Source organism: Eumetopias jubatus, unplaced genomic scaffold, assembly GCF_037043125.1.
Source record: "Eumetopias jubatus isolate StellerSeaLion01/CBP00866 unplaced genomic scaffold, mEumJub1_p1.0 scaffold_16, whole genome shotgun sequence".
NCBI lineage: Eukaryota > Metazoa > Chordata > Mammalia > Carnivora > Otariidae > Eumetopias > Eumetopias jubatus.
In genome coordinates, this window is record NW_028274822.1 from 27,212,121 (window position 1) to 27,235,518 (window position 23,398).

Below are 23,398 nucleotides of genomic sequence, written 5' to 3' on the forward strand. Positions count from 1 at the left end.
GGACTGGGGTACAGGAAATGAATGATTTCTAGTGATTGAACTCATTCTAGTGATTGAAAATTGGTAACTATTCTCCTGTTTCATAGTTCTGAATTAAAGTCACTGTTTTTCTAAGAAGCATGAAACCTCAGTACTCTCCCCACATGATCTTTGCAGCTGTTGTATAGGGAAAAAAGTCTTCTCATATTAAACATCACTGATGATTATTAATATAGTGATGGTTTCTGTCTAGATAAAATTCTTTCAAATGACTCAGGTTTCTGAGTGAATTTCATTAAATTAGAAAAATTTAGGTATGTATATAGGATTATCATTTAAAAAGTGTTCACATAAAGCAATGTTCAATGATAACTATTTGTAAACAATTGAACATTGGAATATAGAATCACTCAAGTGTTCACTGAAAGCATTCTGTGTGCCTGTTCCAATGTGTTAAGAAACGGGTTACCAAAAACCAGCTAATCTGCGAATATAGAACAGAACTTTGTATGTTTATTTCTTCTATTAGAACTGTATGAGAATATTATTTTGGGTATGTTTTTATTTATACATGTTTGAGGGTTGTTTCCCCACTTTCTGATGCAGAGATATGATGGGAAAAGGAATTAAGTAAGAGTATTCTTTGATTGGCAGCAATGGTACAGTTAATTGGTGGGTGATAGGGCAGCAAATAGCTCAGGGTAGAGATCTTAGATGATGCAGTATAATAAACTATTCATTGTTACGTTGTGAATTATTTTATTTATAGATTAGCTAGACAGAGCCATGATAACCCACAAAACTGCCTATAAAACATCTTGGTTTATCTCTTCCCTGAGTGGGCCATTTTATAAGCTCCTGTTACCCTAGGCACGCATTGCTAGGAAGCATTCTTGACCAAATCTAAACCAGTTTATCAAAAGATGTCCATATAACTTTCTGCTGTGGGGGAGCTTGGGAAGTTTCCTATTTTACTAACAATAGTTAACATTTTTAGGCATGTTAAAATATTTTCTACCTGAATACCTTTTTTTTTTTTTAAAGATTTTATTTATTTATTTGACAGAGAGAGACACAGCGAGAGAGAGCACAAGCAGGGGGAGTGGGAGAGGGAGAAGCAGGCTTCCCGCGGAGCAGGGAGCCGATGCGGGGCTTGATCCCAGGACCCTGGGATCATGACCTGAGCCGAAGGCAGATGCTTAACGACTGAGCCACCCAGGCGCCCCTTTCTACCTGAATATCTTACCAAGAAAAAGTCATTATTATTGAATAGTTGGCAAAATGCATCTGTTGGACGGTATTTTTTTTTTTTCTTGAAATTTTGCTATCTTTTAAAAGCAGACATTTTTGATTAGGATTTCTGGAACTGAAAATACATGTGTAGTGCTGTATTGTTTTCAGAATACTTTCACATATGTTACTGCATTTGATCCACAAAACAGCCTTTATTTTTAAATATTTTAATTTTTTTTTGTGAGCTGGGGGGAGGAGGAGAGGGAGAGAGAGAATTTTTTAAAAAAGATTTTATTTGAGAGAGAGAGAGAGAGCAAGTGAAAGAGAGAGAGCCCTTGCAGGGAGGGAGGGGCCAAGGGAGAGGGAGAAGCAGACTCCCTACTGAGCAGGGAGCCCAACGCAGGGCTCAATCCCAGGACCCCAGGATAATGACCAGAGCTGAAGGCAGATACTTAACTGACTGAGCCACCCAGGCACCCTGAGAGGGAATCTTAAGTAGATGCCGCTCTGAGTGCGGAGCCTGATACAGGACTCGATCTCATGATCCTGAGGTCATGACCCCCACAAAACAGCCTTTAAAAGGCAGATGAGGGGTGCCTGGGTGGCTCAGTCGGTTAAGCGTCTGACTCTTGATTTCAGCTCAAGTCATGATTTCAGGGTCCTGAGATTGAGCCCTGCATCAGGCTTCATGCTTAGTGCCGAGTCTGCATGTCTCCGCCCCGCCCCTCCCCCACTGCTGCTCTTGAGTGCACGCGCACTCTCTCTCAAGTAAATAAATAAGACCTTTAAAAAAACAGATGAGCAAAAAGTTACTCCCATTTTAATTGAGGAGTAAAGAAGGACTTGGAGATCTTACGTGAATTTCCTATCACTTGGGTAATAACCAGTAGGGCTAAGATGAGGATACAGGAATATTCTGGTCCATTTATGCTTAAAAAGGTAGAAAGAATCAATATCCACAAACCTAGAATAGTCATAAGTATTATGTCATATCAGCAGGCCTCATCAGTTAGTAATTATAAATGAAGCTAGATATAATGCTAGAACCTGGGATTTATAAGATTAATGCTAAAATTACTTCATGAAATTGTGGCACAGTTTTACTTATTATTGCTGTATAATATACCATTCCAAAGTACAGTGGTGTAAAACAACCATCTTATTATGTTGGTGGGTTGTCCCTGTTAAGAATTGGAAGTTCAGCAGTGTGTGGATAGCTTGTCTCCACCCTAAGATGTCTGGGGTCTTAGCTGAGAAGACTTAGGGGCTGGGGGTGACTTGATGGCTAGAAGCTGGGATCATCTGAAGGCATCTTCACTCGTGCAGTATCCTTGCTACCTGTTGGCTTGGATTCGGCTTGGCTGTTGGCTAGAGTACCTATATAAGGCTTTTTCCTCTGGTCTAGTTTGGACTTCTTTAGAGCACGAGAGCTGGGTCTCAAGAGTGTCCCCAGAGAGCAAGGGAAAAGTGCATGGTGCTCTTATGATCTAGCCTCGCAACTTATATAGCATCACTTATGCCATCAATTAAAGCAGTCACAAGGGGCCATTCAAGTTCAAAGGGAGGGTGATAGAGACCCCACTGCTTCATTGAAAGAATGTCAAGGTTATGAGAAGGGCATGAAGGGAGATATTGTTGTAGCTGTCTTTGAAAAATAGAATCTACCTTTACCTTATGGAGGATTGTTAAAAAAGGAAAGGGTTTGAATAAAGTCGTATCTGATTCACGCCCCTGAGTCATGGTCTTTTTCCTTTGTCATTTGCTGCTGTTAACATAAAAGTGTTCGTGGAGTCTGTGTAGAATTGGTTTTCTGATCCCAAGTTGGAGACACTAATGGGAAGAAAATACACTGCAAAACCTGCATCTTACTGCTTTATATCCTGCCATTCTTTCTCTTGATCTGTATTAAAGTGACAGTCTAGCTAATAGGTCTACCTCATGGCACGTTAGGTGTGCTTTTGGCTGCTGTTCTGTAATAAAATTGTCTTATATAAAAATTGTCAGTGTTAATACAAATTGGATTTTATTAGCATATGCACTATTTTTTTGTTGCTGTAAATTCCTGGAATTCAGTTATGGTACACAGTGATGAAGCATCCATTTTTTTTGTAGAAACAGGGTAGTTATTTGGTATTATATTTTGGACAGAAAATTTAGCATCAAATAATGAGTTCAAAACTGTGTCAGAAAAATAAAAGCCTCTGCAAAAATGTTAAGATATAAACTGCAAACATTAGGCTGCAAGTTCTGTGGATTGTACATAAATGTTGGCATATACTGACTATGGAAGCCTTCCAGGTTCAAGGTAAGTTTCATGGTATATGGGTACTTTTCTGGGTGGGTTGACTCCAGTCACCCAGGCAAGGCCTCAAATACTGGTATTTACGCTGCGTGAATTGACCCAAGGTCCTGCACCCAGCTTTGCTGTAGTAGAAACCTGACATTTTTGGTGCACAAGGAATGAATCTGTCTCTGGGGAGATCTGTGTTAATCAAGCTGTGTTAATGAAGCAAGAATCACAGCTCTTGGGTAGATAATTTCATTTATCTGTCCTTTTTGCTATTGTCATATCTTTTCCTTCTACATATCTTAAAAATCCTGCCTCTCAATGCCATTACTTTTGCTTTATTTTTATTTATTTTTTAAAAAAGATTTTATTTATTTGCTTGAGAAAGAGCGAGAGAGAGCACAGGGAGAAGCAGACTCCCTGCTGAGCAGAGAGCCCAACATGGGGCTTGATCCCAGAACCCTGAGGTCATGACCTGAGCCGAAGGCAGACGCTTAAGTGACTGAGCCACCCAGGCACCCCACTTTTGCTATAAAGAAATCATAAGAAAAAAACAACATATTCTTTTACCTTTACCATTAATTTACTGTTTAGAGTGGTTTTCATTCCTGAAAATTTGGTTTTGAATTTGGTATCATTTCTTTTTATCCTGACAATTTCCTTTTACATTACTTGTATTGCTTATTTGCTTTCAAAAATTCTCTTGGCCTTTGTTTATCTAAAAGTCATTATTTAACCCTGTTTTTGAAGGGTATTGAATTTTCCAGCGAGTTTTTTCCTTTTACCACTTTAAAGATGACTTTGGCTTACATTGCCTTTATTCATACTGTTTTTCCCTTGTATGTTATGTGTCTTTTTTCCTTGACTGCTCTCAAGATTTTATAGTCATCATTGGTTTGCAGTAGTTTGATTTTGATGTGACTAGGTATCTTTCTTTGTATTTACTTTGTTTGAGCTTTGATCTGTAAGGGCTTCCCCTTCCCCCATGAGTTAATCAGTATTCTTTCATTATTTCCTAAACTTTTTTTTTTTTTAATGCCCTGTTTTCTCCTTCTGGGACTCCATTTGTACCTATGTTAGACATTTTGAGGTTTCTGGCTGGATAGACTGAGTGCTTATACCATTAACTCTGAAAATGCAGTGTGTTCACCTCTAATCTCAAAGGTTATTCAATTTGACAGTTAAGAGGTCATTGGTGACCTTAACTATGGATAGAGAGTGGGAAATGACCTTAACTGTAGGTAGAGAGTGGAAAGTGAAATCTGTACAATAAAGAGTTGAATGAATAGGATTGAAGAAATGGAGGGACTTAAGTACTGTAGCTGTGTGTTTGTGTTTTTTGCCCCATACTTATGTTTGTGACTTAGCATTTTGTTTAATATTTAGGCCTTTGTCATAAGCCACATTTATCTTTCTCCCCTCCTTTTTTAAATGTTCTGGGAAAATACGAGCCACTTTATGGAATGATTTCTAGGCACATAATTGCTATAATAAACTGTGCTTAAAGAAAAGTGTTTTACTCAAGGAGTTAATATTTTTCTTGATTTGTTGTGGCTTGTGGATGGAAGGCCTCTGACATTGGATATTTAACTGGCATCTTGTTTATCTTTATGTACCAGGAAAACTGTGGCGAGTAACACACAAGCCATTTTGCCTTGTGAGTTTGTTGCAGTACTTGTTAGGAAACAGAAGTTCTCTATATTAGCTTTTGCTTTATTTTGTTTTAATGCGTGCTAGAACATCATTGAATAATACCTCAGAATAAATGTGTTATAAAGTTCTTTGTGAAGTAAATAGATTTCAGTTTTTAATAGGATAGTTAAGGATGACTTCATTAGGTAATTTTTTAAACGATATTCTTCTATATATAAATAATTATGTATCTTCATTTGATCAACTTAGAAGTTTAAGTTTAAAATTTTATATTAATGTTTTGTGTAGCTGAATATAAAGGGTTGAAAACAAAACACAACAAAGAAATAAAATGAAAGATCACCTAAATATAGAGTTCTGGGTGGGGGGGGGTTGACTTCCTCAAGTTTTCATTTGATAATGCTGTAGTCAAGGATGAAATATAATTTTGAACAGTTGTGTTATATTTTGTCTATGTTATAATTAGTATTTTAGAATAAAGACTAAATGCTTAAAATTGAGCCTGTTTTAAAGTGACTTTGCTTTCATGATTCCAAGATGACTGCAGTTTACTACTTCTTTATTTTGGAGTATTTTAATTATAAAAATTTCAGAATTTGACAGACTCTTGATCAGAAATGCATTGTTATTGCACATGGTTACATCCTTGGATTTGTTATCTTTTGGATATTGGATATTGGAATGTTATCTTTTTTTTTCCCTCCCCAGTTCAAAGCAGTATTCAACGATTTCAAGAGAAGTTTTTTATTTTTGCTCTGACACCTCAGCAAGTTAGAGAGATATGCATATCCAGGTAAGAGGAATGTTTGGAATATGTTTCTTCATGAATGTTGGTGTATTAGTCTGCTACGGCTGCCATTACAAAGCACAACAGATTGGGTGGCTTAAAAAACAAATTTATTTTCTCAAAATTCCGGAGGCTTGAAGTCCAAAATTAAGGTGTCAGCAGATCTGATGTCTCCTGAGGCCTCTCTCCTTGGCTTGTAGAGGCTGCCTTCTTGCCTCACTTGACCTTTCTTCTTTGTGCCTTGCATCCCTGGTGTCTCTTCCTCTTTGGAGTACACCAGTTGTATTGGATTAGGGCCCCACCCTTACGACCTTATTCCCATCTTCACATATGGTCAGATGGGGGGGTCAGGTCTTCAACCTGAATTTTGGGGAGACACAGTTCAGTCCATAACAGTTGGACTATTGTTCATTAAGCAAGCATAGTATACATTGACTAAAGTTAGCCAAATATTTAATAAACAACTTTGTATTAAAAAACAGTTTTAACCTTTGACTAAAACCCCAGCTTATTTTTTTGAATTACTTTTTGGCAATAACTTTTTTTAATGAAAATTTTATTCCAGATATAGCAACATAAAAAAGAATTTGTGACAACAGCCCAATGATAGGTTGTCCATAGACTTTATCATTCAGACTGAGGCACTTTAAGAGTAAAAGTAGACATCATGTTCTTACCCAGAAAAATTATTGATAAACTGGCACTGTTCTGAGCTGTGTGGTCACCTAGACTATAAAATTAGTAGAAATCTGAAAACAATTATGAAAAGTACTCTTAGCTTTGCCGTTTAGAAAAATTGGAGAAACTTAAAATAGACACATTTATAAAGAGCAAATGAACTAAGTTGTAAGAGGAAAGAAAAGGAAATATGTAGTGTATACTTTTCTAATTAAAAATATAGTCATCTTGGGGCGCCTGGGTGGTTCAGTCATTAAGCGTCTGCCTTTGGCTCAGGTCATGATCCCAGGGTCCTGAGATCGAGCCCCACATCGGGCTCCCTGCTCTGTGGGAGGCCTGCTTCTCCCTCTCCCTCTACCCCTGCTTGTGTTCCCTCTCTCGCTGTGTCTCTGTCAAATAAATAAATAAAATCTTTAAATATATATATAGTCGTCTTTGGTGTTAATAATATGTATGTGACTCTTTAAAATTGCATTCTTAAAGATTTAGTGTAAGAAAACGGAGGCTCTAGGAGGTTAAGTGATTTTTCTGGGATTGTAGAGTTAGAAGAGTTGAGCAAATTAGAAGTCTTGCCTCCTTTCAGCTGCTCATTTGAATGCTCATCTTCTCTGAGATGTTAATAATTTACAAAAATAAGGATTCTGTAGTTAAGTTTTAGAAATTCTATATTCACAATTACATAAGTTCTTTAAGGTTGGATTGGACTTTTTGGTCTTTCATATCTTCGTCTGCCTGGTCGATCTCTCAAGATGGTGAATCCAAACTTACGGGCCTCATGTCTCTTCGAAGCACACTAACATCTTGAAGATGCTATCTTTATGTGGAAGAGTCTGGGGCAAAGTTTTAGATTCTTTCATTAATCATATCACCTTTACTAATATATGTATAGGGTGAGAGTGCTATTGTCAAAATCTCAAATGATTGTATGTTCTGACCCTGTAAAGTTTGATCTCAGTATTGCATAGATAGACTGCCTCTTCCACAGGTGGGAGAAAAGTGTTGAAAACTAAGATTAAAAAAAAAAAAAAAAAAGACCATACAAGGATTAGTTCAAAAGATTGGATATCCAAAATAATAGTTTCAGAAAACAGAAAATTCAGAGGAGAAAATTATCAAAGAAGTAAAATGAATGTAGCCTGATGTGGTTCATTTTCACCAGGAGCAAGAAGACATTGCAGTGAGTTTTTGTAAATTTGGAAGTACTTTCAATCTTGAAGATAGTAATAAACCAACTAACAAATAAGTAGAATAAATGAAAATTTTAAAATTATATTTATATTATTAAAATTATATTTTATATCCAAAACCTTATCATTAATATTAAGTTTTGTTTGTTATTCAGTGATGATCCCTTGCTTGAGATCAACATTTACTGTGTATTAGGTCCAAAGCACTATATTATATAACACGTCCACTCTTGTTAGTGAACCAGCTCATATACATAAAATGATCTTGGCATTGCAAAGTGTCAGATGAAGAGATCCAATTTTAGTAATTACAAATAACTGATTTATAGGACGATGAGGTTACTATTAATGTTGGTGGTTTGGGAAAGCTTCAAGAGTGTTGCATGGGTCTTTGAGGGAAGGAGATTATTTAGAGTATGTTAGATTTAAAGATACATTTTTAAGTGAACAAAAAACAAAGCATCAAAATGTGAATAATATACTACCAGTTGCCCTAAAAGGTATGTGTGTGTGTAATTTGCTCAAGTGTCTAAAATATGTCTGGGCAAATAAGATCAGCTGCCTCTGTACAGGGCAATTGGATGGCCAGGGCCAGAGTTGGGATAGTTCTTTTTTACTTTATATCCTTTTTGAATGTTTTTGAAGTTTGAACTATGTGAATTATATTAAGTAGTCCAAAAAATGAATGACTAAAATTTAAATCTCAACTAAACATTTTGATCATGTTCTGGAGCTGGATCGTAGTAGTGGTTGTACAAACAGTGTGAATATACTTAATGCCACAGAATTATACACTTAAAAATGGTTAACATAAAGTTTATGTATCTTATGTATAAAAATTAACAAAATAAAAGGCTATTTGTAATCCTCCTTTCAAAGAAAACAAATCACATACACATATAGACAAAGCCTAACATTTTCAGTCATATAATTAAATAATACAAAATCTTCTTCCTAATAAGTGGAAGTGAAAATTTGGTACCCATTACCTAACTTCAGTAATTATCAACATTTTGGCAGTGTGTATATAAACCCCCCTGCCTTTTTCTTGAAATATTCTTTTTAAAAGATTTTATTTGTGAGAGAGTGAGAGCATAAGCGGGGGGTGGGGCGGGGGGCGGGCAGAGGAAGAAGCAGAGTCCCCGCTGAGCAGGGAGCCAAGGGTAGGGCTGGATCCCAGGACCCAAGGATCATGACCTGAGCTGAAGGCAGACAGACACTTAACCGACTGAGCCACCCAGGCGCCCCTTTCCTGAAATACTTTAAAGCAAATCACAAGCATCATATAATTTCAGCTGGAAATACCTCAAGATGGATCTCTAATTAATTCTTAATATAGTCACAGTAAAATAATTCCTTAATATAAAACAATGACTAGCCCGTATTCAAATTTTCTTAGTTGTTTCAGTATTTAAACATGGCCCATGTAATTACTTTTGACTTCTTTATCTCCCAAGATTTTTTTAAAAACTTTAATTATAGATTTATAGAAAAGTTATGAAAATAGATATACTCTACCCAGCTTCTCTTAATATTAACATCTTGCATAACCATAGTGTAGTTATCAAAACCAAGAAATTAACCTTGGTATAATACTGTTAACCAAACTATAGGTTTTATTCAGATTCACCAGGTTTTTTTTTTTTTTGCTAATGAACCTCTATTCCTAGATCCAATTCAGGATCCCAAATTACCTTTAATTGTTAGTGTCATGTTAGTCTCTTTCAGTCTGTGACAGTTTCTTAGTTTTTCTTGTCTTTCATAAGAACTTTTGATACTTCTGAAGAGTCCTGGCCAGGTGTTTTGTAGAATATTTTTCAATTTGGGTTTGTCTGATATTTTGTCATGAGATTATGCATTTTTGGCAAGAATACCTCAAGTTATATGCCCTTCTTAGCGTATCATGTTGGGCTACATAATATTGATACATTTTATTTTTGGCAGTGTTAACCTTGATCACTTGGGTAAGGTACTCTACTAGATTTTGGCACTATAAAGTTGCTGTTTTTTCCTTTGTTAGTAATAAATATCTTGGGGGAGTTACTTTGAGATAAGGCACATATTCTGTTTCTCTTCAAATTTTTGCCCAGTGATTTAGCATTCACTGATGGATCTTTCCCCTCAGCAGTTACTTTTGTCATAAACACTCTTGTGTTCCAGTGGTGTGATTTTCTATTGTCCTTACTCTTTTTCACATTAGAGTTCTTCTTTCTCGTAAGGAAGAGCTGTCCTTTCTCCCCCATTTACTTACTCAGTCATTTACTTGGTATCTGCGTAGGCTCTTGAGTACTCTGGATTATAATGCAGTACTATGATAATTTGTGTTGTTCAAACTGGTCTACCTTTGGCCATTGGCTGATCTTTCAGGTTGGCTCCTGTGCCCTTTGGTATGTCTCCATCTATTTCTGAGCGCTGCTTTACTTTTTGGCACCACAGAATGCTCTAGGTTCATTTTGTAATTTCTCTGCCCCAGTTCTGGAATTGATCACTTCTCTAAAGAGCTCTGTTTCCTCTCTTATAATATTTCTTACCACTCTCTTTGAAAAAAGCGGTTCATTGACTTTGTAGCATATTACACATGCTGGATTTGGATCCAGAGTTACTTCTTGTGGTGTCATTTAACTTCCATGCCTGTGGTTCTCACACTTTGCTGCATATTAGAATCACCTGAGGAGCTTTTAGGAATCTGAATGCCCATGTCTCATTCATACCAATTCAGTTAGAATCTCTGACAATGGAACCCAGCTTTTAAAGCTCCCCAGGTGTTTCCAGTGTTTAACAAATTTGAGAACCGCTGCTGTGCATCCAGCTTCTCCCCTTTCCTGTAATGGTAGTAAGGTCTAAATGAGGCTCGAATATGTTCAGGTTCGGGTTGTTTTGTTCTAAAATTTATATTACGTCTTGTGAAGATTGATCAGTTCTCTTCTTGGTTTTAGCAATCCCCTTCCATTTGCTGCTACTGCCTCCCTGATCCTGCTGCCTCAGCTTCTCACACTGACTTCTTTTCCGTGTTCCCAGGAATCAATCTCTAATTCTCTTCTCACTACTCTGTGATAGTATTCATGAATGTGCTTTGTTATTTTTATGTTGGTGGCTTTAAAATCTCCACTTCGCTCTAGAGTCCATATTCACTGTCCCTACTTCGATGACCCATAGGTACATCAAACACAGCACATTCAGAATTGAACTTGCATTCCTCCCAGACTTGCTTATCTTTTGTTCTTTCATTTATTCATTTAGTCTCACAGCATATATTTATTTACTACCTGTTATGATCCAGGCAATGTTCCCGACACCAGGGATGCAAAGTTGAAAAAATAAACTGGCTTCAAGGAGATTTGTGCTTGGTATATTTCCTCCCACTACCCGTTTCATTAATGGCATGGGATCTGCCCAGACAGAGCCCTCTTTGTATTATCCCACACTTCATCCACCAACCCCTGTCAGTTTGCTGCACTCCACTGATCCTTCTTTTATGTCTCTTTCACGATTTAAAACGTGATGCAACTCTACCCTCGAGGGAGGGAGCTAGCATGGTCTTTGGAGTAATACCAACTGGAATGTGAATTCTGGCTCAACCACTTAGGCTTGTCTTTATGCTCCTGAGTAAGTTACTAAAGCCCGCTGAATCTTATTTACCCAGTGTAACATAGGAAAAATAGTCACCACCTCACTCAGTAGCTGGGGGCATTGAATGTCATAACTTGCTTTACCTCTTACCCTGGTGAGTAGCAATTGCCCCATTCCAAAACCTGGACCCCATCCTAGATGCTCCCCTTCTGTATCCTGCCTTCTGTATCTAGTCAGTCATTGAATTCTGTCTGTTTTTCTGCCTAAATATCACTCAGTGATGTTTACGTTTAAGCCCTCATCTTTTGCCGGTACAATTGCAGTGGTCCCCTAACTCTCCCGCTAACCGGGTGATCTTTCTAAAGCCCTTCAGTGTTTTCTCTCTTGTGCTTAAAACCCTGGAGTGAAACTCGTGAAGTCCACACTCCATTGCCTGGCAATTCTCTTCAACATCTTGTTCTACTTCTGTCTCATTGCATCTCCTGTCACTGCTCTTCCCCAGCGGCTGGGCTATCACAGCTCTGTCCCTTTGCATATCCTCTTCCTCCCTGTTCTGCTTGGCAAACTTGAGGTATATTTTAGGGCCAGTTCTAGTCTCAGCTTTTCTGTGAGGCCGTTTCCAGATTTCTCCAAACACGCACTTTGTCTCACTGTACTACATACTTATTTTCTCTTAAAGCTTCATTGCATTTATTTGACTACTTGAATTTACAGACTTGATGACAACAACATCTTACTCCTTTTTATATTCTCAAAGCCTGTCACAGTGCCTGACAAATAGTAAATGCCTGCTTTATATTTGATGAATGAGATGAACATGGGAAAGTCCCCAGAACAGTGACTGGCAGAAAATGTCAGAAGATGCTTACTCATTACACCTAATGTTTGTAAAGATATATAGCACATTGCATTTCCCAGTTTACGTTAATTTCCCTTACTGGCATAAAGTATAAATCCTTAGGCAAGCTATTTAAAACCCTTTATATCATTTTCCCCTCTATCTTTCTAGTTATGTCTTTTGCCATTTCTCTTTTTTCATATTATGTTTCCCAACCCAACAAGAGTTTGGTAGTTATCTCTGGTTGATCTTCACACTTTCCTTTTGCTGAAAATCTGCACCGGTGAAGCTACTGTTAATGATGGAAGCGTGTCTAAGTAGAAGTAGGCAGAACCACTGCTGTATAAACCTTACTTTCTAGTTTGATTGGACTGTGATAATTGCTTGAGCTTTTAAGACAAAGTTAAACTTGCATCTTCTCTGTAGCACCTATTTTTTGTAATGTACTATCACATTTGCCACATTTTATTTTAGTTGTATGTATCTATTACCTACTAGCATGAGACCTTTGAGAGCAAATACTGTGTCTTTATTTGTTGCTGAACCAGCACCCAGCCTGTGAAATGTTTTTTGATTTACATGAGGGGAATGATAAGGGTTACTCACAAGAGGTCAGTGTCATCTGGGGTATGGGGATGTTTTGAATAGACACTTGAGAAGGGTGGAGGCTACTGGTGAGGGAAAGTGAAAGCAGAGTTAATAATAATAGCAGCCGGCTGCTCATACTTGTTGAGCACTTTATACGTCCAGGCACTTTACATGTATCAACACATTTAATCATCGCAACAACTCTAATTTTCCATCTTTAATAGATGTAGAAACAGGCACAGACAGGTTAAATAGTTTGCCCAAGGTCCTACTGTTTGGGACTGTAGAACTCAAGCTGGTCACTGTGGTGCTTTACTGCCTTCCAGTGAACATAGTGAAACGAAGACTGGCCCAGTTAGAGCAAGGTGAAGGCAAAATGTACTCTTAAGAAAGGACTGATTTCTAGTACTCTTCCCTTTGACAGAGTCCAAGATTGATGATAATGGCTAAGGACAAAACTTCTACACTATATAGTGCATTCATGTCACTTGGGGATCTCGTTAAAGTGCAGATTCTAATTTTCTAGGTCTGCAGTGGGGCCTGAGATTCTGCATTTTTGACAAGCTCCCAAGCAATCACAATGCTGCTTCACTGTGGGCTCCTTGGTGGCAAGGCTTTGGAAGGTTCAGTGCCAAAAATATTTTATATGGGACTCTATTAGGTTCTCATGTAGAAATTCTAAGAGGTTCTGTGTCCCTTAATTGGATACTTAATTATAAAGTTGCCATGGTACAGAGATGCTGAGACTCTAGGCACTTGTTCTTCATTTTGGTTCTATATTAGAACCACCTGCTATAAAAACTAATGCTCAGTCTGTATTCCAGACCAATAGTCTAGTGAATGGGTTTTTATATTCTTTAAAAGTCACATGATTAAAATGCTCAGCCAAGGTTAAGAACCATTATGAGCAAACAAATTAATTTATTAAACTCTTTTAGAACCGAGGGTGCTTCTCTTCATGTTAACCAAATTTGTTTCCTGTTGAAATAAATACTGCATCGCGAAAGTTCCTGTGAATTGACGATATCTTAAAATTGCTGTAAAGACATGACTAAATGTTAAGTAAATGAGGGTTAGTATCACTATAGCATTTTGATTAAGGCTTGTGCTGTTGGTAGGGTAGTATTCATCTTCAGGAATAGGAGTAAAAATATTAATAATGCTTTTTTTCTGGTGAGAATGTTCCTGTGAATTCTCGTTGTGCCTTCTCAACCCAGTTTCTTTCTCTTTCCAACAGGGATTTTTTGCCAGGTGGTAGGAGAGATTATACAGTCCAGGTTCAGCTGAGGTGAGTTTGAAATTTTCTGTTAATTTTATACTTGCTAACTATGTGCATATAGTCCTAAACTTAAAAACTTAAAATATGTAAACATGTTTGGGTACGCTCTTAAAGAATAATTTGTTTTTTTTTTTTTCTTTTCTTTAATGCAGACTTTGCCTGGCAGAGACAAGTTGCCCTCAAGAAGACAACTATCCCAATAGTCTATGTATAAAAGTAAATGGGAAGCTGTTTCCTTTGCCTGTAAGTTGCTTTTTATTTACCGGGCTTGCATGTAAATATAGTCTAAATACTCACAAGGCAAAGAAACAGTGACAACTCCGTACCAATGAGTATTCTTACTGTCCAGGTTAAATACTATTTTCCACTAGAGGGATTCATGACTCCTTGGAGAAATGGCTGATTCCAGGTCTGGGGGAGATGGAAAAGGTGAGCCTGGACCATCTTGTGCCAGGAAGCAGGGGCGCTGTGAAAGACTCTTAGGATCACATCAAATGCATAATAACGGGGCATGACTTGCATATATAGGGTAGGGCAACATGTTGTGGTAGTTGTCTAAATTAGCTGGGCCTTCTCCATGGATGAAATGGTAAAAGGCAGAGGCTGCTGAGAGTGACTGGACACGGAGATCAAGGATTCCAAGTTTGGGCCTTAATGTGCACAACTGGGGTGTAGATGCAACGGTATTTGATTGACAACCCATTGTTTAAGCAGTGAAACAGTATATGGGCTTCAGCACTTGGGATACACACATGCACACACACATGCCCGTGCACACAATGGGTACAGTTTCCGGCCTGATAGATAACTCTGGACTCTCCTGTTAGTCACATCTTAAAATAACACTTAATTGGGCGCCTGGGTGGCTCAGTTGGTTAAGCGACTGCCTTCAGCTCAGGTCATGATCCTGGAGTCCCGGGATCAAGTCCCGCATCAGGCTCCCTGCTCAGCAAGGAGCCTGCTTCTCCAACTCTGGCCCTCCCCACTCTCATGTGCTCTCTCTCTCTCACTCTCTCGAAATAAATAAATAAATCTTAAAAAAAAAATAACAATTGTTGAACTGGATTATATATCTGTCTCCACTGAGGCTTGGAATAAGTCAGTAAATTAGTGCAGCTGTGTAGAAGGCCAGCAAAGCCATAATCAGAAAAGTAGGAGAGCATGGCCTGTTGGTCAAGCACTGCAAAGTGGAGGTGCATTTAACCCAGGACATGCTTTGAGAACTGATTTCACGAGGATGCTAAATTGCCATTTCAACAACAGAGACTACAGAGAAGGAGGTGGGGGAACTGTTTAGCATCCCTGATGAGCACAAGGCTTGGCTCTGGAAAAAGTATATAAGCAACACTGATGAATAGCTGAGCAGGCCGGACAGCATGGTCTAGGACTCTGGGCTCTACCAGAGCCAGATGATTGTCATTGAGCCCCCCAAAGTGAAGACGGCCCATGGCCAAAGCCAACACTTGTAGTCAAAGATCTGACTTGATCGTCAGGAGTCCTGTTTTGTCTCTTCATAGCCTGTGGATTTAGAGACCTGAGAAGTACCGATTTCATGAATTTTAAAGAGCTTGAGCAATACTGCATGGTTGCTGCCTCTTTTTGAAAGATGTCTGTGGGGCTGAAATCATTTGAGATAGTCCTTTGGGGATGAATGGGGAAATTGCAGAGGTGGAATAGATGTGGTCAGGAGGAATGCTTACATGGCCCCATGCTTGTTCAAGACCCCAGTGGGACATTTTGCTTCTCAGATTTCTGGCAATGAGCAACAGTAGATTCTTAGGAGCTGTTTTTTATCTGGATAGATCATACAAAGATCTGAACCAAGGAAAGAGGCAATTTTCCTTGGAACTAAAGGCCACCCAATGCCAGTGGGTGGCCACATGTGTGACGAAGGAATCCTGGGAAAATCACAGATTGTGGAATGCCTCTGTGCACACTTTCCATGACTGTTCATACCCAGTTTTCTTTGTCTGAGACATGTTAAAATTTCTCTGACCTTGGCTTTTCCTGTTTATCTCTCTCACCACCCTTGAAAGATCTAACCGTGAAGATCTTCTTGGTATCTAGACCTACCTTGAAGACCTGTTCAGTATCATGTGACTGCGCCAGTGATGGGGGCTATCTGAGATGTGTGAGGTTCTACCTAAACTCTGGCATTGCTGCAGAAAATATGGTGGTTACAGTTCCACAAAATACTCCAAATGGAGCAGTGTTATGCTTTGGGATGGTATCTTCATCCATGAGATCTATCTATGGAGACCTCTGAATTTGTCACTCTTTCAGTCCTTTTGAGAGAGAAGAAATTAGAGTACTTTCTCTGGTAGATTGTTACTCAGTCACTGTTCGTTTCTTTCCCAAAGCACCAACTAACCCTTCAGTACTTATATCAGGCTGTTTGTGAACATACCAGTTACTGTGTAATGAATCTGGCCCTCTCCTCTAGAGCCAGGGGCCTGCAGTGAGTGGCTCTAGGGGCTCTGTGAAGAAGGTGAAGAAATGGAGCCTTAGGACAAAGGCAAAGACAGATTTCAAAAACAGAAAGCAGGGTGGGGCAGGGGGCGCTTTCCTGACCTGATAGGGTCATCCCAGAGATCAAAAGCCGGCCTTTCCCATAGAGGCTTTTTGGCTCTGTGACCTTCGGTGGAACAGCTGCCAGTGCAACTGATACAAAACTCCTTAAACCACCTCTTGATCCACAATTGCTACTGATTGGGATAATGAAATATGGAGCCTTTACTAGCATGAGGCAGGTTTACGAACATCATATGAGTATACTGCAGCCTCAGAAGACCTTTTGGACCTCCAGTGACCTTTTGGAAATTAGTATATTGAGCTCCTCACCACCATGGAGATCCTCAGGGACTTTGTTCCAGTTGTAAGAAACATTGACAGGTCACAAAGAAGTTTGACACGCGATCCTTGCCCATGATCCTAGTTTATTGCACAGCAAATCCTAGAGGAATAAGCTTGACACAGTCATGGAATTTCCCATGAGAACTCTGAATATATTTGAATTTGTGTCCTGGAACCAGTCCCTCTGTGTAGACCTTACTGCAGTAGCCAGTCATTATGGAACGATGATGCTGCATGTACAAAGAGAAAGCTGAATGAGAAATGGCATTACCTTGATAATAGCAATGTGTCCCTGGATTCTTAAGGCTCAAATGGTGATGAAAGCAGTTTCTGTGCTGTTTTACCCATGTCAGGATGAGTTTTAGGAGATGCCTTCATGCATCAATTTTCCAGATCCCTTAATACAAGGACAGCAGTAAGCAGCTCACAGCAGGACTTGCAGAATGACATGTGCAGCGTGGACAGGTACAAATGGAACTGTCTGAGAGTATCTCCCTTTCCCCGTCTTTGGTTCCCAGGGCTGTCAGTGTACAAACTGATGGCAAGATGAGAAAATTTTATGTTTTTAAGGACAGAAGAGAGGGAAAGGAAAAAAAGACCCTCTTAGAATGATTTTGAGGGGCTGAATTACATTTCTTTTTAACCAGATTTTGAGAAATTTCTGTAAATCTGTGGAGCTGTAAGGTTGGGGGGGTGTCACAGAAGTGGGTTGACAGTGGGGAGTATTACTTGGAAAGATTTTTGTAGAATGGAGAGGATGTGTGCTACAGTTCAGCTGACAGAAATCAAATATTTCCTCTCGGTGCAGTCAGAAATCTTCTTGGTGTTTGTCCTCTTATCGTAACATACTCTGTTTCTGTGTTCATGGAGTTCTTTTTTCTGATACATATTTTTTCCTGTGTGAGTCATGCAGATTGTCTGCCTTACAGTAAGTCTGAGGTAAAGTCAACATTTTCTTATTTTAAACATAACACTTCTGTCCCCCAATTTAATGAAATTCCTTTGGCCTAAGATGGGATTATGTTGGCATCTAAAAGATAATACTACAGTGGACTCAAAACTGTTGCACCAATTCAGTATTCTAAAAATTGATAAAGGCAGAGAGTCACTGATTTCAGGGTAATCAAACATGCGCACAGTCAAGTTTTTTTATGGAAACATTTTAATATAAGCAGAAGGCATAATGGATTAGAAAACCAGTCTTTGCAAATCCATAATTATATAATTGATCTAGGTAACCATCAATGGATGCTAAAACTATTAGATCAAAGCTTGATGAGGAATGTTACCATGGAGGGGTCAGCCTGACGTCAGCTGAATTCCTCATCAGTCTTGACATTATTGTAAACTGGGGCAAACTCATTATGCGCCTCATGATGTGGTACAGTGGGAAGTACGTAACACTCCCTATGAAGTTTTGTGTCTGAAGATTCAAATCTGAATCAAATCAAGCCTGCACAACTGGTTACCAGCTTAAAATGTCTACAGGAGATAGAGCAGCAGAACTTTATACCGTGAGGAAGCCTCCAAAAAGTGAGGCCATTCTTCAGGTCAAAAGTCCTGGTATCTTCAACAAAAAATGACATTGGAAAAGAAGAAGAGAGGGTGGGGGACAATAAAAATTATTCTTATTATAGAATAAAGGAGATTTCAGAGACAGCTAAGCACAATGTGAGGCTCTAGTTTGGATTCTGAATCAGACTGTAAAAGGACATTATTTCCAACATGTGTACCAGGCTATATATGGATAACATGATGTGTCTGGGATTTGCTTTTAAAAATAATCTGGAATGGGAGTGGGGTTGAATAGGTAAAGACGGTTTATGAGCAAATATATATTGAATTGGGTGATGGGTATATGGGAGTTCATTATACCTTCTTCCTCTTTTTATATATATATATATTTTTTTTAAGATTTTATTTATTTGAGAGACAGAGTGGGCAAGCAGAGGGAGAAGCAGACTCCCCGCTGAGCAGGGAGCCCGGCGTGGGGCCGATCCCAGGATTCTGGGATCATGACCTGAGCTGAAGTCAGATGCTCAACTGACTGAGCCACCCAGGCGCCCCATCTTTTTATATATATTTGAAAATTTTCAATAATAAAGACATTTGAGGCACTTGGGAAATTTGAATATAGACTGGATACTAGGTAATTTTTAAGAATTATGGTTAATTTTATAAGGTGATACTGGGTTTGTTGTTTTTGAAAGGTGTTATTAAAGCTGTATACAAAAGTATGGGTCAAATGGCATTGTCTAGAATAAATGTGTGTATGTGTGGGGTGTGTATTTTTGGGTGGGCTGAGGGTGGAGCCAGAGGCAAATGAAGCAAGATTGGTAACATGTTGATAATTACTGAAGTTGGCTGGTGGGTAATTTCCTCTACTTATGTCTATGCTTGAAAATTTTTATAATGTACAGTAAAAAAGTAATCTATGTTGACAGTATTACAGTAGTGGTAGTAGTAGTAATTAGAAAATTTCGGGGGAAAATGTTAAAGGAATTAATGCTGTCAACTTTTGTCCCAATTACAAGTCAGGTAGGATGTCATCACAGAAAGGTTTTTGAGTATATCTTTTATTGGAATGTTAGGTTGAGACTGACAGATTATCTTTTCCTGGCTCTTCCAGCAGCCTTTTTAAAGAAAATTTTTAGCTTTGCTCCAGAGGTCCCCTGTCAAATGAACTTACGTTTTTTTTTTGCTTTAGATATGGAAAAGCGTTAGAAATGTGTTAAAGCTACACATTTATATTTTAGAAAGTTGTAATTATATCCTGTTCTCAATAACCAGGTAATTAATGGCTGAGTGGAGGTGATGGTAACGGTCAAAAGGAGAATACAAGTTAACAGATAACTCAGAACTGCCAATGAAATCAAACTAGTCAGGTAGGGTAATAGAGATGGATTTAAAATACTTGAGGTGGTTGAGACTAGTACCAAAATTGATTTTGAATTTGCTAATACCTCATTCTTGTAGTCACCTCTTCTCCCCCTTCTTGTTGCTCTCTCCCTCTGTTAGACTGACTTAAAACATTGTTGCTTGGTGTCTCTGATCCCTGTTTCGGGAGTTTACTGTTTGGTATGAGTTATTTTTATCATCTTGGCAGACCCTGTGCCATTGTTTTGTTTGGCTAACCTACCAGTGAACATCCGAGAAGACATAATTAACTTCTAGGCTAAAAACAAAAGTTTCATTGGAATTATCCAGAATGTTGATATTCCTTAGTTTTTTGCTCGTTGAACCAATTCCTAGAGTCTTTGTAAGAGAATGAATTGTTTTTGTCTTATTTCACTTGAACAACTTTAGGTGGGCATAACCTTCCTACACGTGTATGCAGGCGCACACACAGTTTCCCTTTTCCATAGCGTAATGGCCATTGTGAAGTTATGCTCTTAGCCTTCCTTCTTCCTTGCCCAAACTGTTTTGAATGATTTTCAAAGTCTTGATGCAAGTTGTAGATTGCAAGTTAGGTGCATTCCCACTGAATAATTACTATCCTACGAGGCAGTGAAGGAGGTTCCTTAGTTGTGATAGAATGTGTTCCTTAGCTCTGTTGTGTAATGCCACCAATACTGTATTTCATTATTTCCAACATGTGTATTTTTAACATCACTAGAATCCAGAGGTATCTTAGAGTTGCTGATGACCAGGTAATTACAAGCTGTAATGTACTGTCATTGCCTATATTTGTATAGTCTTGATGTTATTCCTGTGGCATGACTGGTTAGCTATGCTCCTTTGGTTTTTTAAGCAACATATGATTTAAGAACATTTTAAGGAAGGTTCACAAATCCTGGTTGTTGTCTGAAAAGCTTTGATCAGTGCATTCTCATAAGATCCAGATTGTATCAGCATTAACACATGCAGTTAACTTAAGGGTGTCAGTGATCTGCAAGGAAATCTGAGTGACGCTAGTGGAGTAGAATATAGTTTTAAGAAATCCTTGTATCTCCAGAGCTCTTAGTGGCATTTAGGGAGATACCATGAAACATACGCATTGATGACTGAGTGAAAAGTGATTCAGAAGAATTTTCTGTATATTTAAAAGGAATATGTTAGCCGGTTCATTTTGCTTATATTTCTTTGCTATGCATGCAGGAATAAGTAGTGATATGATAAGTAGGTTGTATCATTAACTGAGTGTTTTTTTCCTTCTCAGTGGTACACAGTTATGTTACATCAGTGGGATTTTAGATTCGGTGAAATATGGTATCTGCTTTTCAATACATAGATGTTTTCACAGCTAAGAAATTTTAATTTTCTAAAAATTATTATATTAGGGACACCTGGATGGCTCAGTTGGCTAAGCGTCTGCCTTCGGTTGAGGTCATGATCCCAGAGTCCTAGGATCTGAGTTCCATTTCAGGCTCCTTGCTCAGTGGGGAGCCTGCTTCTCCCTCTGCCTGCTTTTCTCTCTGTCTGCTGCCCCCTCCTGCTTGTGCTCTCTCGCTGACAAATTAAATAATATCTTTTAAAAAATATGTTAGTTTTGAACATTACAAACTGAGAAGTCTTTGGTAATTGAGAATTGGATGTAATGTGAATCAAAAATGAGTACACTTGCTGTTTAAAACAAATAATGATTAGAAAAAGTAAAGCATAAATATCAGTATTACAGCCATCAAGCTAATTTAATGCCAATTGAAATACTGATTGTTCTTTGTTAACATGATCTGGTTTTAAAAATGACAATTTCTCTTCTACTTGGAGAGAAAGCATTCAAAAGACTTCAATAATTCCTTTGAAATTCATTAATTTGTTTTTTTCCCCATAAACTATAATACATTTTATTTTTATTATTTTTAAAAAATATTACTAAGTTTTTAAATTTTAATTCCAGTGTAGTTAACACAGTGTTATATTAGCTTCAGGTGTACAATATAGTGATTCAACAATTCTGTACATTGCTCAGTGCTCATCATGAGAAGCATACTCTTTAATTCCTATAATCTATTTCACCTGTCCCCCCACTCCCCTCCCCTCTGGTGACCATCAGTTTGTTTTCTATAGTTAAGCGTCTTTATTTCTTGGTGTGTCTCTCTTTTTCCCCTTTGTTTTATCTCTTAAATTCCACATATGAGTGAAATCATATGGTATTTGTCTTTCTCTGACTTACTTCACTTAGCATTACACTCTTTAGCTCCATGTGGTTGCAAGTGGCAAGATTTCCTTGTTTTAATGGCTGAATAATATTCCATTGTATGTATATACCGCCTCTTCTGTATCCATTCATCTATTTATGGGCACTTGGGCTGTTTCCGTAATTAGGCTATTGTAAACAATGCTGCATAGCGGTGCATGTATCTTTTAGAATTAGTGTTTTTGTATTCTTTGAGTAACACCTACTAAGGCGATTACTGGATTGTAGGCTAGTTTGGTTTTTCATTTTTTGAGGAACCTCCATACTGTTTTCCACAGTGGCTGCAGCAGTTTGCATTCCCACCAACAGTGCACAAGGATTCCTTTTTCTCCACGTCCTCGCCAACAGTTGTTTGTGTTCTTGATTTTAGCCATTCTGACAGGTGTGAGGTAATATCTTACTGTAGTTTTGATTTGCCTTTCCCTGATGAGTGATGTTGAGCATCTTTTCTTTTATCTCTTGGCCATGTGTATGTCTTCTTTGGAGAAATGTCTGTTCATGTCTTCTGCCCAGTTTTTAACTGGATTATTTGGGAGGTTTTTTGTTTTTGTTTTTGTTTGTTTTTTTTTAGTGTTGTGTAAGTTCTTTATATATTTCGGTTACTAAGCCTTTATCAGGTATGTCATTTGCAAATATCTTACACTCACTAGGTTATCTTTTAGTGTTGTTGATTGCTTCCTTTGTGGTGCAGAAGCTTTTTATTTTGATGTCCCAGTAATTTATTTTTGCATTAATTTGTTCTTTAATCCCCAAACTTCGTTTTCCCTCTTTCCCATCCCCAGTATTTGAATGCATTTTGAATAGGAGCTCCTACGATGAATCAATACAAAGAGGTGCAACTTTATCATTTATAAAAAGGAAAAGATTCATTGTATGGCAAGATGTTAGTATCTTTAATTTTAATGGTGGACCATGGATTTTTTTTTTTTTTTGGTACTTTCTGAACTTGTGAAATGTAGTGTTTTTTAAAAGGTCAGTTTTTTCTCTGGATTGGTGACCTTAGGATGAAGATTGTGTGATTTCCAGGATAAAATAAGAATATGTATCGGATCTATGTAACAGAAATTAGGCAAATGTGTATCTATCTTGGAGAAAATGTTTGATTCCCTGACAGAGATTTTAAAATTGTTTTTTCCTCTTATGATTCTAGGGCTATGCACCACCACCTAAAAATGGGATTGAACAGAAGCGCCCTGGACGCCCTTTGAATATTACATCTTTAGTTAGGTTATCTTCAGCTGTGCCAAACCAGATTTCCATTTCTTGGGCATCAGAAATCGGAAAGGTAAAGACTTTCTGGGTAGCATGAAAGTGATCTCACTAGGA

At 38.2% G+C, this 23,398-nt stretch overlaps 1 protein-coding gene across 8 annotated transcripts in view; it reads left to right on the forward strand.

Annotated features, from left to right (window-relative positions):
- Window positions 1-23,398, forward strand: part of PIAS2 (protein inhibitor of activated STAT 2) — an 85,868-nt gene that overhangs the window by 29,728 nt on the left and 32,742 nt on the right. For all 8 annotated transcript variants that reach the window (XM_088019625.1, XM_088019622.1, XM_088019623.1 and 5 more), the window contains 4 exons: window positions 5,861-5,945; window positions 14,038-14,088; window positions 14,232-14,322; window positions 23,223-23,357. In XM_088019625.1, coding sequence (XP_087875751.1) covers window positions 5,861-5,945; window positions 14,038-14,088; window positions 14,232-14,322; window positions 23,223-23,357 — 362 coding nt within the window. The remainder of the gene's footprint in view (window positions 1-5,860; window positions 5,946-14,037; window positions 14,089-14,231; window positions 14,323-23,222; window positions 23,358-23,398) is intronic.